Consider the following 12345-nt stretch of genomic DNA (forward strand, 5'->3'; position numbering starts at 1 on the left):
GCACCCCAGAAGGTCAAGTCCACTCTCTTACTCTTTGTAGACAGCCCTGCCTCATTATACCATGCATTAGTGAATAGCTGTTGGGGTGCATGGACATAGGGGTATTCTTCACCTGGTAAAATCCCTGGCCCTGAACCCCAGCGTTCAGCTCTCTAGTTGTATGGCTTTGGGAAAGTTAGCCTTTTCTCTCGCCTCCATTTCCTCATCTTTAAAACTAGGATAAGCCCTAGCTGGTTTGGCTCAGTGGATAGAGCATCAGCCTACGGACTGAAAGGTCCCAGGTTCGATTCCAGTTGGGGGCACATGCCTGGGTTGTGGGCTCGATCCCCGGTGTGGGACGTACAGGAGGCAGCCAATCGATGATTCTCTCTCATCATTGATGTTTCTCTCTTTCTCTCTGAAATCAATAAAAAAATAATAAAATAAGTTAAAGAAACTGGGATAAAACCCACTCTCCCGTGTTGTGGAGTAGAGGTGACATATATGGCACTTGGTCCCATGGCTGGCAGGGCAGCTGCTCAACAACTGGCAGCTCTTATTACTATCCCGTCTGCCATCCCTGAGGAGCTGGGAGCCAACCAGGGCTGCAGCCGCCCTGCTGGCTCCATGCTCCACAGGGACTGGTGGGGTCTCCATGGCCTCTCTGATGCAGACATTAAGGTCAGAACTGCATGTTATCTTGGAAGCCAAGCTGCAAATCCTGGATAAGAAGCAGGCTGAGCCCGCCCCTCCCAGGAAAAATAGTAGAGAATGGGAAACAAACAACAGAAGTAAAAAACTAGAAGGCCAGGAGTAAAATAACCAGGCATAGGTGAGTAGGGCAGATTATAAAGGACATGTGTGAAGAGGCCAAGGAGGGGAGAAGTAGCAGGAACTGGCAGCAGCCCCAGAAGGAACGAGGAGGGACAGTAGTCCCTGGTGAGTGAGGATTTCGTACTGAATTACCACTAGACCCGTGGAAGCAGATGGAAAATGTCCAGCCACCATACTCGGCCCTGGTACCTGCGACAGGAGACAGGGCAGGCCGGAGACAATAAGTATGAGTTCACAAGCTGGCCCCGGCCCGCTCCTGGCTCCCAGCGGGCCCAGGGGGTCAGGGCTCCGTGGGCAAGGCCCATGGGATGAGAGTGATGGCAGCAGTAGAGGGCCCACCAGGGTCCGCCATTCCAGCAGTGGCTGGTTGGTTTCAGGTCTTAAAACCTCCTTTGCCTGGAGACTTATGGTCCTGACCATTTGGATAGGGCCCCAACCCAAGTCTGGGGTCAGCCACCAGCATCCCCCGTGGCCCCAACTTTCCCCACCCCCATCCCCCCACCCCAAAAGAGTAATAGGCTGTGGCTTGAATTCCAAGTCCTTTAATTTGCAACTAGCCTGCCTGCTCTTCAAGTAGATCCTCCCAGTGTTGCCATGTCCCACCCCCATGCCAGCACCTCCCAACTCCCTTCCCACTGCCCTTCTCACTGCCACTGCAGCTGCCTTGGTTCCTCCCCGGGGGGCCGGGCCCCTCCCTCCAGGCCTCCTAGGTGGGAGCAGGTGGGGGTGCCGCCAGAGCGCCCGCAGCCCCCAGCATCAACATGGCCAGGGCCTTGGGGCCCGTGGTGTGGATCTTTTCATGCCGGTGCAGGTTGGAGCGTCTGCTGAAGCTCTTGCCGCAGAGGGGGCAGGAGTAGGGCCGGACCCCGCGGTGGGTGCGCTGGTGGGCCGTGAGGTGCGAGCTGTGGCTGAAGCTCTTGCCGCAGTCGAGGCAGTGGTAGGGCTTCTCCCCCGTGTGCGTGCGGTTGTGCGCGATGAGGTTGGAGCGCTGGCTGAAGCACTTGCCGCACTCGGGACAAGGGTAGGGCTTGACCCCCGTGTGGGTGCGCTGGTGGGTGACCAGGGCCGAGCTCTGTGTGAAGCACTTGCTGCAGATGGGACACTTGTGGGGCTTGGCGCCCGTGTGCGTGCCCTGGTGAGTGACCAGGTCCGAACGGCGGGTGAAGCGCTTGGCGCAGCGGTCGCACACGTAGGGCTTCTCGCCCGTGTGGATGCGCTGGTGCTGGATCAGGGTGGAGTGGTGGCTGAAGCTCTTCCAGCAGGAGGGGCAGGTGTAGGGCTTCTCGCCGGTGTGGATGATCTGGTGCTGGATGAGGTGTGAGCTGCGGCCGAAGCGCTTGCCGCAGTCCGTGCAGGCGTAGGGTTTCTCGCCCGTGTGCGTGCGTCGGTGCGTCACCAGGTGGGAGTGCCAGCTGAAGCCCTTGCCGCACTGCTCGCATTTGTAGGTCTTCTTGCTGGTGTCACCATCGGGGGCCAAGCCCTCCTCGCTGCTTTCGGGGGCGCCTGTCTCCCGCTCGTTGGGCTTCTCTAGGAGGTCAGTGTCGGACAGGGCTGGGTCCAGCTCTCTCTCCTCCGGGGGTCCCGGCTGCCCCTCGTCTTTGGCTGGCCCCGTTCTCTGGCTGCTGGCTGCCTGCCATCCACATGGTAGGACATCCTGGGCTCTCCCTGCCCTGGTCTTAGAGGACTTCACATCCCCAGGGACTGCCGGGGATGAGGCCGGGTCCTCCTTCCTCACCTCCACCGCTCCTGGAGAAAGGGTTGCCAACCAGAGAGAGGCTCTTGTGAGGGACCCAAGGGAATTCCAGAGATGGAGAAAAGCGCAAGGATCCGAGGGCGGCCTGGGGACGACGGCCACCCTGTGCAGAGGAGGGGAGGCTGGCACCCTGCCCCAGGCAGGCCATGTGTCTGCACCCCACAGGAAACAGGGCCTGCACCCACAAAGGGCACCTGGGAGTGACATTGACAACCCACTGCCCACTCATTACCTCTGGACGCACCTCTCTTCTCCTCTTCATCTCCCATCTGCAGGCACGAACTTGAGGCCTCGCCCTTGCCCTGCACCTGGGAGGCCCAGAAAGTTCTGCTGAAGGGAAACCCTGCCCAAAAAGAGATGCAGTGCTCAGTCACAGACCTCCCGGGCAAAGGGGAATGGGTGCAACGCTGGAAACACCAGGTAATACCACATGAGCTCAGAGACTGCTTGGGGTCAGTGTCCACCCTCTCTAGGGTCACCCCTAGACACAGTCTTTTCAGGGCTGAGTAAGTGCTCCTCCCTGTCTCCCTGAACGAGCACCAGAAGTAAAGGGAGAGGGACTGGGCCAGTCAGCTGCCAGCAACCCGCTTCCTCACACCGCCACAGCAACGGGCCCAGTCTTGTTGGAAACCACACAGTCTCCCACCCCTGCACCTACACCTTTCCAAGACCATCAGCAAAAAAGGGCTCCTGGGGGAGTGCCGGGACAAGAAGGCCAGAGACACTGACCACCCAGAAGTCAGGGACCAGACGTCCACTTGGCAAGTCCTTGGTAAAGGCCTGAGAATTCTGGTCAAGTCAGTAAGAGATCAGAGGGCCTGGCCTCCATACCCTGATCCAAGCTCCCGGGAAGGAAGGGAATGTGTTGGACAAAGTGGGTAATTTAGGTCATTCGTGAGACCTGTCATGGGGCCACAAATGGCACTAGCTTCCCTCTGATCTCCAGGACTTGCCCAGACCTGCTGATCTGGGCCCTGAGAGTGCTAACAATTAAAGGAGTGAGCAGGGTGGCTGTGATTTTGGGGTCCATCAGGGACCGTAGGGGTCTCGGCTCACCACTGAAGTCAAAGGAGGCCAATACCAAGCCCCCAGCTCCACTTGGACTAGCAGGTGTGCAACAGATGTGTGTTGATAGACATACTAACTTAATGAATGAATGAAGAGCCCAGCCTGCGTGGCTCAGTGGTTGAGCGTAGACCTATGACCAGGAGGTCAAGGTTCGATTCCTGGTCAGGGCATATGCCCAGGTTGTGGGCTTGATCTCCAGTGTGGGGTGTGCAGGAGGCAGCCGACCAATGATTCTCTCTCTCCCTCTTTGAAATAAAAAACATACATTTTTAAAAAAATGAATGAACATACTGAATTTTCCATAAGATCTCATAACAATCTGCCAAAAAAAAAACCTAGAGTCTGAAAGTGAGGAGTACAGCCCTGGGACTTAACTACTTACAGTGAGAAAAACAGAGAGAGCCAGGCCCCTCTGAGAAGAGGACATGCCCCTTGGGCATGAGTCTACGAGTCTGGAGATTAACTGGCACCATGTCCCCCCTCCTGCAGCGTGCAGCCCTGACCCCAGAGCCAAGTTTTCTGCCCAGACACTTCTAAAGCCTCGCTTCAAGAAAGAGGAGGGTGCCCGGCTGGTGTGGCTCAGTGGATGAGTGTCAACCTATGAACCAGGAGGTCACAGTTAGATTCCTGATCAGCACACATGCCTAGGTTGTGCACTCAATCCTTAGTAGGGGGCGTGCAGGAGGCAGCAGATCAATGATTCTCTCTCATCACTGATGTTTCTATCTCTTTCTCCCCTCTCCCTTCCTCTCTGAAATCAATAAAAATACATTAAAAAAAAAAAAAAAAGAGGAGGGTGAAACTACAGGAATAAGCACCACAGAAGAACTAAAGAGAACCAGAATCTGTAGGTAGGCACTGTCTAGTCCAGCAGCCAACTAGCCACATATAGCTATTTCAGTAAAAATTGAGCTCATTAAAATGAAATAAAATTAAGTACCCACCCAGTTGCTCTAACCACATTTCTAGTGCTCAACAGCCACATCCGGCTCATGGCTACCATCTCAGCCCAGACATGGAGCATGCCCATCACTAGGAAGGTTCTACATAACAGCTCTGTCTACGTGAACTGTGAGAAGGTTTAAGCCTTGGAAAGCTGGGAGTGACAGTGGGACAGACCCCACTCTGACATCCAGGGCCTCAGGGAGTGGTCGCCCCAGCACAAGTGCCAGCCCTTACCCAAGGCCAGCCCATTTCGCTTCTGCAGGACATCCCGGTAGAAACTCTGCTGCGTGTGGTCCAGCTGCCCCCACTCCTCCCGGGAGAGGTACAGAGCCACGTCCTCAAAGGTTACTGGCATCTGAAACAACACAAAATGCCTTCTCTGCAGGACATGACAAGGCATGGCGGAGGGGGCCCGAGAGTGCCAAGAGGAGGCCAAGATGAGATTCCCAACTCCCCACCTGCTGTCCGGGTCTGAGGGTGAAGCAGGAGCCGGCCAAGGATTTTTTTGGGGGTCGGAGTGGGGCAAGAATAAGGCAGTTGTGTACAACAGAAGACAGGAACAAAACCCAAGGCCTTCTTTCCAACCCCACAGCCAAAGCTCGGGATCTCCAGCACATTTCCCTCCAGCACCCACCCTCGGGTCCGGCGCTGAGATCTGGACAACAATGCAGTCAGAGATGCTGTCCCTCCCGCCTTGGACAGGCGCACTCACCTGGGACCAGGCAGTGAGGAGCGCTGCAGCCATCTGCCGGTCTCTGGTCCTCCCCTCATGGGAAAGCACAGGGATCTGGGGGGAGGGGAGGGCTGAGAGAGGAGAGAGGTCCTCAGAGAGGCCACCTCATCCTGCTGCTCCCCAAGGGGGCTCATGCCTGGCACATCCACAGCTGCCTCAAACCCCACCGCCGACCCCACCCAAGAAGAGGTCAGTGGGTTCTGAGGCTGTGCCAGGATGGCCTCCAAGAGGCAAGTGAGCAGACATCCAGGCATCTCTCCTGACCATGGCAGGGGCCTCTTCCCCTCCCCACCTGGGCTGTGAGTCTCCATCTCTCCTCACAGCTGCTGCCCAGGAAAGCACTTCTTGTCACACCCCTCTCCTCACCTCCTCCAGGCAAAAAAGGAGCTTTCTCCTTAGAGCCCTGGCTTAGGCGCCCCCAGCTCCAAGCTCCTTGAGCCTTGTCCTCCTGCAACGCCTCCTCAGGGTGTGGTTCTTGCAGCTCTGTCTTAATGTAGGCCGACTCCTGGGCGGCTCCCAAAGGCTCCATCTCCTTTGACTCAGAAAGCATTTCTTGACAAGGATGCCCAGGACCTGGAACCTAGGAATGGCAGCCCCATCAGCACTGGGATGGAGACGGGGAGACACGGCCAAGCACCATGTCCTCCACACCGAGGGGTCCCTGCAAGGGCAGACACCACGTGTGGCCGAATGCACAACCAAACACAAGACACGGCTTGAAGGACTGGCCCTGCTTCCTTTTCCCATCCCCAGGCACCTGTGCATCTCCTGCTCACAAGGGAAGGAAGGCAGGCTTACCAAGGCCCTGCTAGGTACAAGCAGGCCAAGTGCCCACAGGACGGCTGCCCGTTTCCACTCAAGCCTTGCACCTCTAACAGCTGTGTGGATTATTATTTTTAATACATGAGGAGACCAAGTGCAGTAGCTTGAAAAACCTAATGAGTGGTGTCCTTATAAAAAGAGGAGAGGACACCAAAATATGGAGGAGGCCATGTGAAGACAGAAGCAAAGGTTGGAGTGATGTGGTCACAGTCAAGGGACAGCTGGAGCCCCCAGAACAGAAGAGGCAGAAAGGACTCTCCCCTAGAGCCTTGGGAGGGAGCCCTGGAAACACCTCGATTTTGGGTTTCTGGCCTCCAGAACCGAGAGAATAAATTCTGGTTGTTTTAAGTCACCAAGTTTGTGGTCCTTGTTACGGCACAAATGGGACACGAACGTACCCAGGCTCGGAGATCCATGGTCCAGGATCATGGAGCGGGTGAGTGACTCAACCAGGATTCGAACTCAAGTGTATCTGACTCCCAGGTCACCCGAGGGCCACCAAGTCTTAAAGGTGACAGGGAGGCAACATGTGGCCTTGGGCTGTTTCTGCCTGACTCAATTTGGTCACAGTAGTTGGGAGTTGGTTGGTTTGGAGAAAAAAAGCCCAAGGGTGCCACTAAGTGTGCTGAGGCCTGATGCCCATCTTGGTCTGAGAGAACTCCTCTCCAGCTCACCCCCTTCAGCACCACCCCACCCCACTCCACCCCACACAGTGGGACTTCAGGGTCCTCCCAATTTGTCCCCAATTCATCACACCAGCCTCCGCCCCAGTCCTCTGGGAGAGTGAGGAGCAAGCTTTAGTTAGGTGACTGGGGCTCAAATCTGGAGCCAGTCCTCGCTAGCCATTCACCCGAGCAGGCACCGCCTCCACCCAAACCTCCAGAGTCTCAGTTAAGTTACTTCCCTTACACTTGGAGGCCCCTGTTGAAGCCTCATTGCCCTCCACAGCACAGGGACTAGCCAGCCTTCTGCTGGGAACTTATGCAGAACCCTCCCCACTCCCCGCCACTTCCATCTGTGTTAGAGTCGCACAGGAAAAAACCCCAGGCCAGGAGTCAGGGTGCCTGAGAGCCACATGGGTGAGGCAGCCTCCAAGACTCAGCAGCTCTGCCTCCTGCACAGATAACGGGTGAGCAAGAGCTGCCCAGAAAGTTCTAGATAAACATAAAACAGTTACTATAATTATTACTCAACTGTGTGAGCTGACAGAACCCAACATCAGCAGAGGATGTCATGGATGTGTGAGGCCCTTTGGTGTTACAAAAGCATTGTGGAATGGAAACGGAACACGGGTAACAACTCTTTGTGCTTCTATGGTAGGAAAAACAGAACTAGTACTGGATTTGTATTTGTACTACTAGGTGAGGGGATAGAGGTCTCTCCCAGCGACTAGGTTCCAGTCGCTGTGGGTGTTCTTGTATTGTGTGTTACAAAAATGACCTCCTACAGGCCGATGAACTGCTTGAAGAGGACTCTTGTGCCCATTATCTCCTCGGAGCCTCCTAAGCACCTGGGTGAGACAGATGGGAACAACAGGCACATGATCCACATTTTATAGGTCATACACCTGGTTTCCAGAGGCCAGGGGACTTGCCCAAAGTCACACACCTGCCTGTGACTGACTCATATTCCTCTGATTCCAAGCCTGGTCACTCTGGTCTCCCTACAGGTTGTAAGTACACACACACACACACACACACGCACGGTACAAAAAGGCCTAGGTGCTCACACCCAGAGAGAGGAGAAGGGGTCCCAGGCCAAGGACAGTGCGGAGGGGAGAAGAGGAGGTGGGGAGGGAGTTACTGATGCTTCTCTGTGTGCTCTGGGTTCTGTTCAGAGAGCTAAGCTAGCCTCCTCAGTAGGGTCCCTACACAGCCTAACTGCTACCTCACAACATGGCCTCTGGTCCTCTGACTATGGCAAAGCAATGCAGTTCCACAGAAGTTCAATTCCCAGGTGGAAAGTATTTCCCATCATACCTTCTTTTTAATACCCCCATCACCCCCACCCACCAGCTCTGCACCCCAGTGAGTCTATCTCTTCCATTGGTCCAGATACCCTCCTGCGAAGATACCATCCAGCTCCAGTTCCTTCCAGAGCACACCCCCCTCACCTGGCGCCCCGTCCATACCTCTCGGGCTCTCTCTCTGTCCTGGGTAGCCCGGATGCCTCCACGATCTGCAGACATTCTACCTCACAGCAAGAAAGCACAACGGAGTCGTTTCTCCTCTGCTGGCCAGGCCCCCTCCAGCTTCTGGCCAGGAGCCTGGAAGAGCAGAAGGAAGTCAGGCATTGTCTCCTGGACACCTCTGAAGTGCCCCCAAAACCCCATGTAGGGCCAGATGCACCCCTGTTTTCAATAAAAAATAAAGCCTCCTTGATGCCATCCAACGGCCTCCCTGTTCTTTGGCTCCTCGCTCCTACAGCGTGCTATTTTGTATCGTCCCGTTTGTCACTAAACTAGACCCATCCGCGCAGGCAAAGCAGGGCTGACGAGGAATCTGTATCTCCTGTCATCGGAAGCTGAAAGGTCTGCAGAGATCCTGCAAAACAGGTGCTGCGTGGGGCCCCAAACACCACAGCCAGCTCGGCGGAGGAATCCAGGCTCTGGCGGCTCTCTGGCCCAGGACACACATACACCCTGAACTCGGCCTGACTCAGCCCTGCCTGGGATCCACAAAGTGAGCTGCCCGCTCTCGGCAGCCCTCCCTGCAGCTGCAATGACCCGCCTGGGCTTGGGAGTGGACAGAGGATGTCCTTCCTGTCCTTCTCCTTCCCCAAGCTGGGTCCAGGACCCCTTCTCTCCAAGCCTTGCACCTCTGACCCCGTCCCCCCCTGCCAGCTGGCCACCCGCACCGGTCTTTGGATTCAGGTCCCCGCCACAGCCCCCCACCCTCACTGAGGAGGAGGTGGACGGGGCACCTTGAACAGTGGGAAGGGGGGCTCCTCCCCCAGGAAAGTTGTCGCGGCAGCTAGCACCAGGGAAGGGGAGCCCGGTGGAGACTGGGATTAAGGACAACAGGAAGTCCTTCCCAGATCCCGTTCCCCGCGTAGCTGCCGTCCTAGAGGGTTCCTGGCTTCGAGGGTTCCGGGCTTAGGGTCCCGAGCCCAGCTGTGCCTGCTCTTGCTCCAAAGGTCACTCCCAATCGGCACTGGCAGCTCACAACCACTTTTCCCGGCAGGTACTACTCGTGAGGCCCCCCAAACGGGGGTGCAAATATGGGAAAATGCATTTTATGGGAGGAGTTTGACATTTGGCATTTCAGAGAGAACATTGCAGCTGTCCTCACAGGAGGAAGGGCACTTTGCTGGGTGGAGGGGTAGATGGTCCTTTCAGAACCCTTGAGGACTTCTGAAGGTCTGTGGTGTCTCCATAAAGATGTCCCCTGGATTTTATTTACGGTCCCCAGGCTGGTCAGCAGGTCCTCCGGGCCCCCCCCAAGACCGACACAGAGCTCCCTCTCCATAAGAGAGAACTTAGGAAACAGAGAGGCCCGGGATCTCCCTTATTCCCCCTCCCCCCCATTTCCCTACACCTCTGACAGATGGGGGATCAATCTAATTCTTCTAGTTGCCTCCTACCTCCAACTCCCTCTTGAGGCTGAGGTTAGCGGAGGTTAAGGGGTCTGGCCCAACTATCCATGGGGGCCCAGACCCTCAGACGACATCTCTGGTAGTTTCAGATTCCACCTCCCAGTCAGAAAAGGGGTGGGGACTAGCCCTGAAGTTAGATCCCAGGAAGATTCATTCCTCCAAGAAACATTCCCCTGCCCATTGCCTTCAGCCCATCAGTCCTGTGAGACGTATCCACTTCATCCAGTAAGACAAGCATGACTGGCCCCGGTATCAGTCCACAGGCATGCTACTAAGGCTCACAAGGATTTCACTTTTTAGAAAACTAGAGGCCCAATGCATGAAATTCATGCAAGATTAGGCCTTCCTTCCCCCCGGCTGGCTGCCGGCATGGGCTTCCCTCTGGCACCCAGGACCTGGGCTTCCCTCGCAGCCCCAGCTTCATCCAGAAGGTTGTCTGGTCTAATTAACATACTACACTTTTATTATTATAGATTAGTTTCCAACATTTAAAAATTAGACGAATTCTCATGAATTTTATTTTCTTGAAAAATTAGAACATCTGGCAACCCTGGACCCAAATTCCTCACACCTAGGGGCTGCTCTCAGATTGGCACATTTGGCCCCTGCAGCATTTTGAGTTTGCAACTCTCCTTTTGGAGTTGAACATGTTTTAGGAGTCCTAGGACTTGAACCCATTCTGTTGTCACTTTGATGAAGGAAAAATTACCCCTAGGGTTTATCTCTGGTTGGTATTTCCAGGCATTTGAATCCTCAAGGTAAAGAGAGATATACAAAGGTATAGCAAAAGTAAATATTGTTTTCAAGCCAGAGAGAGCTACAAACTGAGAAGAAGCCACAGGGAGCCCTGGAAAAGATGAACTGCTCAATCTGTGAGCATTTCCCCATCAAGGAGGAGCATAGCCAGTGTCCAGAGTGAGGGACCTTGCTCCTCAGGTGAACCATTTTAGGCCATGGCAGTCCCAGGAGCGCACCGAGTCCAAAAAGAGTGCTTCCTGGGCAAAAGTCTCTCTACCAGACATAAGGGACACGCGAGGGATACTGGGAAGCCTGGAGATTTGGATCCCACCAGGGGATTGCCTAAGCTAGACCGAATGAAGTAACATTTATTTAACTGTTCAAAAAATATATATTGAGCATCTGCTATATGACAGGCATTAGCTCCTTCTTGGAAATAAAAGGAAACTCCTCCAGGACTGGCTCTAGGGCTGAGCAGGTCTAGGAGTAAAGGCTCTCACATTTGCTATGTGGGAATCCCCTGAAAGAGTTCAGAAAGGCACCCAGGCAGGGTGAGTAAATAAGTAAAGCAGAGATCAAAACCTAAATGCATTGGTTGTATCAAACTTGTGTATTAAATATAATCATGTTCTGTTTAAAAACCAAAAAAACCTAAATGTACCCAGCAGCCAGGCAGTACCACAAATGACTGGTTCCTTGGGTATAAGACCAGAGTGGGGAGGGACTTCAGAGGCCTCAATAAACTATATTTTGTTTAAAGGGGGGCAGTTGGGGACCCAGAATTGCCAAAGCTTGAGGATTTTTCAAGAGAACTAAAAAAGAATTAGATTTCTATGTGAAATGTCCTGACTTTTAAATGTTGATGACTAAAATAAAATTTTTAAAAAAATAACTCCATATAAATCCAGCACAAAACACCGGCTGTCCAGTTCACAGGCCACCAATTTAGGTGTGTACTCACCTCAGGAGCCTGTCACAAGGATAATTATCATGGATGAAGGCGCTTATCGGAGCTTCAGGCACGGGAAACACAAATGCAAACTGGTATCAGGTGGCTTCATTGAGCTTGAGTAAGGAGAATACGCTACCTTTATAAAATAAATCATGACCTATCCTCAGGGATTGGCCTGAGAGCTAATTCAGGTCTTAAAGAGGACTTTACAAAGACAAAACAAACAAAAAAAACCACTCAGAATACTCAAAACACCCACAATAATCTCCAGTAAGGAAAAAACAACCTCGTATTAAGGCAGCTCAGGCTGTAGACAGGGCAACGCAAACATCTAGTCTTAGGAAAAGAGACCAGAGGGGGAAATAAAGGAATGGGGAGAGGGAGAAAAACAGGAATAATCGAATAAATAGCAGAGCAAATGTTAACCACTGACAAAGAAAAAAACAAAAACAGTATAAGTGTTAGATAGGAGGGGTCCCAGGAATAAAGAAGAAAAATAAGAAACCCCAAGTCTGCTAGAGACCAGGTCGTGGGAGCTCACCCCGAGAGGCACGGAGGTGACTCCACAGCTGGGTCCCCTAATGCGAGGCAGCGGGAGAGGACGGGTTCGGAGCATCGATGCTGGGAGCGTGTTGCCTAGGCAACAACGTTGCCCCGCCCCGCAGAGACGCCGGTGATTGGCTGACGTCCATATGACCCCGCCTCTCCAAGGCACCGCCCAGCCACTCTCACCTGCGCGCTCCCGTCCGCGTCCCCGAGGGGCAGCCCTGCCGAGTGGAGTCACCCTCATACCTCCCGACCCAGGCGTGTGTGCTGGCGTTTCCCGTCCGGCTGCCCCACTCCAACTTCCGGTTTTCCCGGCTCTGGCGGCGCCAGCTACGGGCCCTGGGCGCGGGGCCACCCGAAGCAGCGAGAACCGCGGGGCAG

At 54.3% G+C, this 12345-nt stretch overlaps 1 protein-coding gene across 5 annotated transcripts; it reads right to left on the reverse strand.

The window, feature by feature from the left end:
* Window positions 1-1339: 1339 nt before the first annotated feature.
* On the reverse strand, window positions 1340-12024 carry ZNF205 (zinc finger protein 205). Of its 5 annotated transcripts, none has more exons than XM_070413147.1 (8): window positions 11960-12024; window positions 11428-11479; window positions 8266-8400; window positions 5679-5892; window positions 5292-5383; window positions 4814-4934; window positions 2799-2909; window positions 1340-2559 (listed from the first exon to the last, which is right to left on the reverse strand). In XM_070413147.1, exons 3-8 carry the CDS (start codon window positions 8320-8322, stop codon window positions 1520-1522), a joined length of 1635 nt encoding a protein of 544 aa, XP_070269248.1. In that variant the 5' UTR covers window positions 8323-8400; window positions 11428-11479; window positions 11960-12024; the 3' UTR covers window positions 1340-1519. The 5 variants fall into 5 exon arrangements, with proteins under 5 accessions (XP_070269248.1, XP_070269246.1, XP_070269247.1 ...); XM_070413145.1 differs by having other exon boundaries at window positions 11428-11554; window positions 11960-12019; XM_070413146.1 differs by lacking the exon at window positions 11960-12024 and having other exon boundaries at window positions 11428-11916.
* Between the last annotated feature and the right edge of the window lie 321 nt (window positions 12025-12345).

This window comes from Myotis yumanensis, unplaced genomic scaffold (genome assembly GCF_028538775.1).
Source record: "Myotis yumanensis isolate MYYU_CA2020_CCGP unplaced genomic scaffold, mMyoYum1.0.hap1 SCAF_4, whole genome shotgun sequence".
NCBI classification, from domain to species: Eukaryota; Metazoa; Chordata; class Mammalia; order Chiroptera; family Vespertilionidae; genus Myotis; species Myotis yumanensis.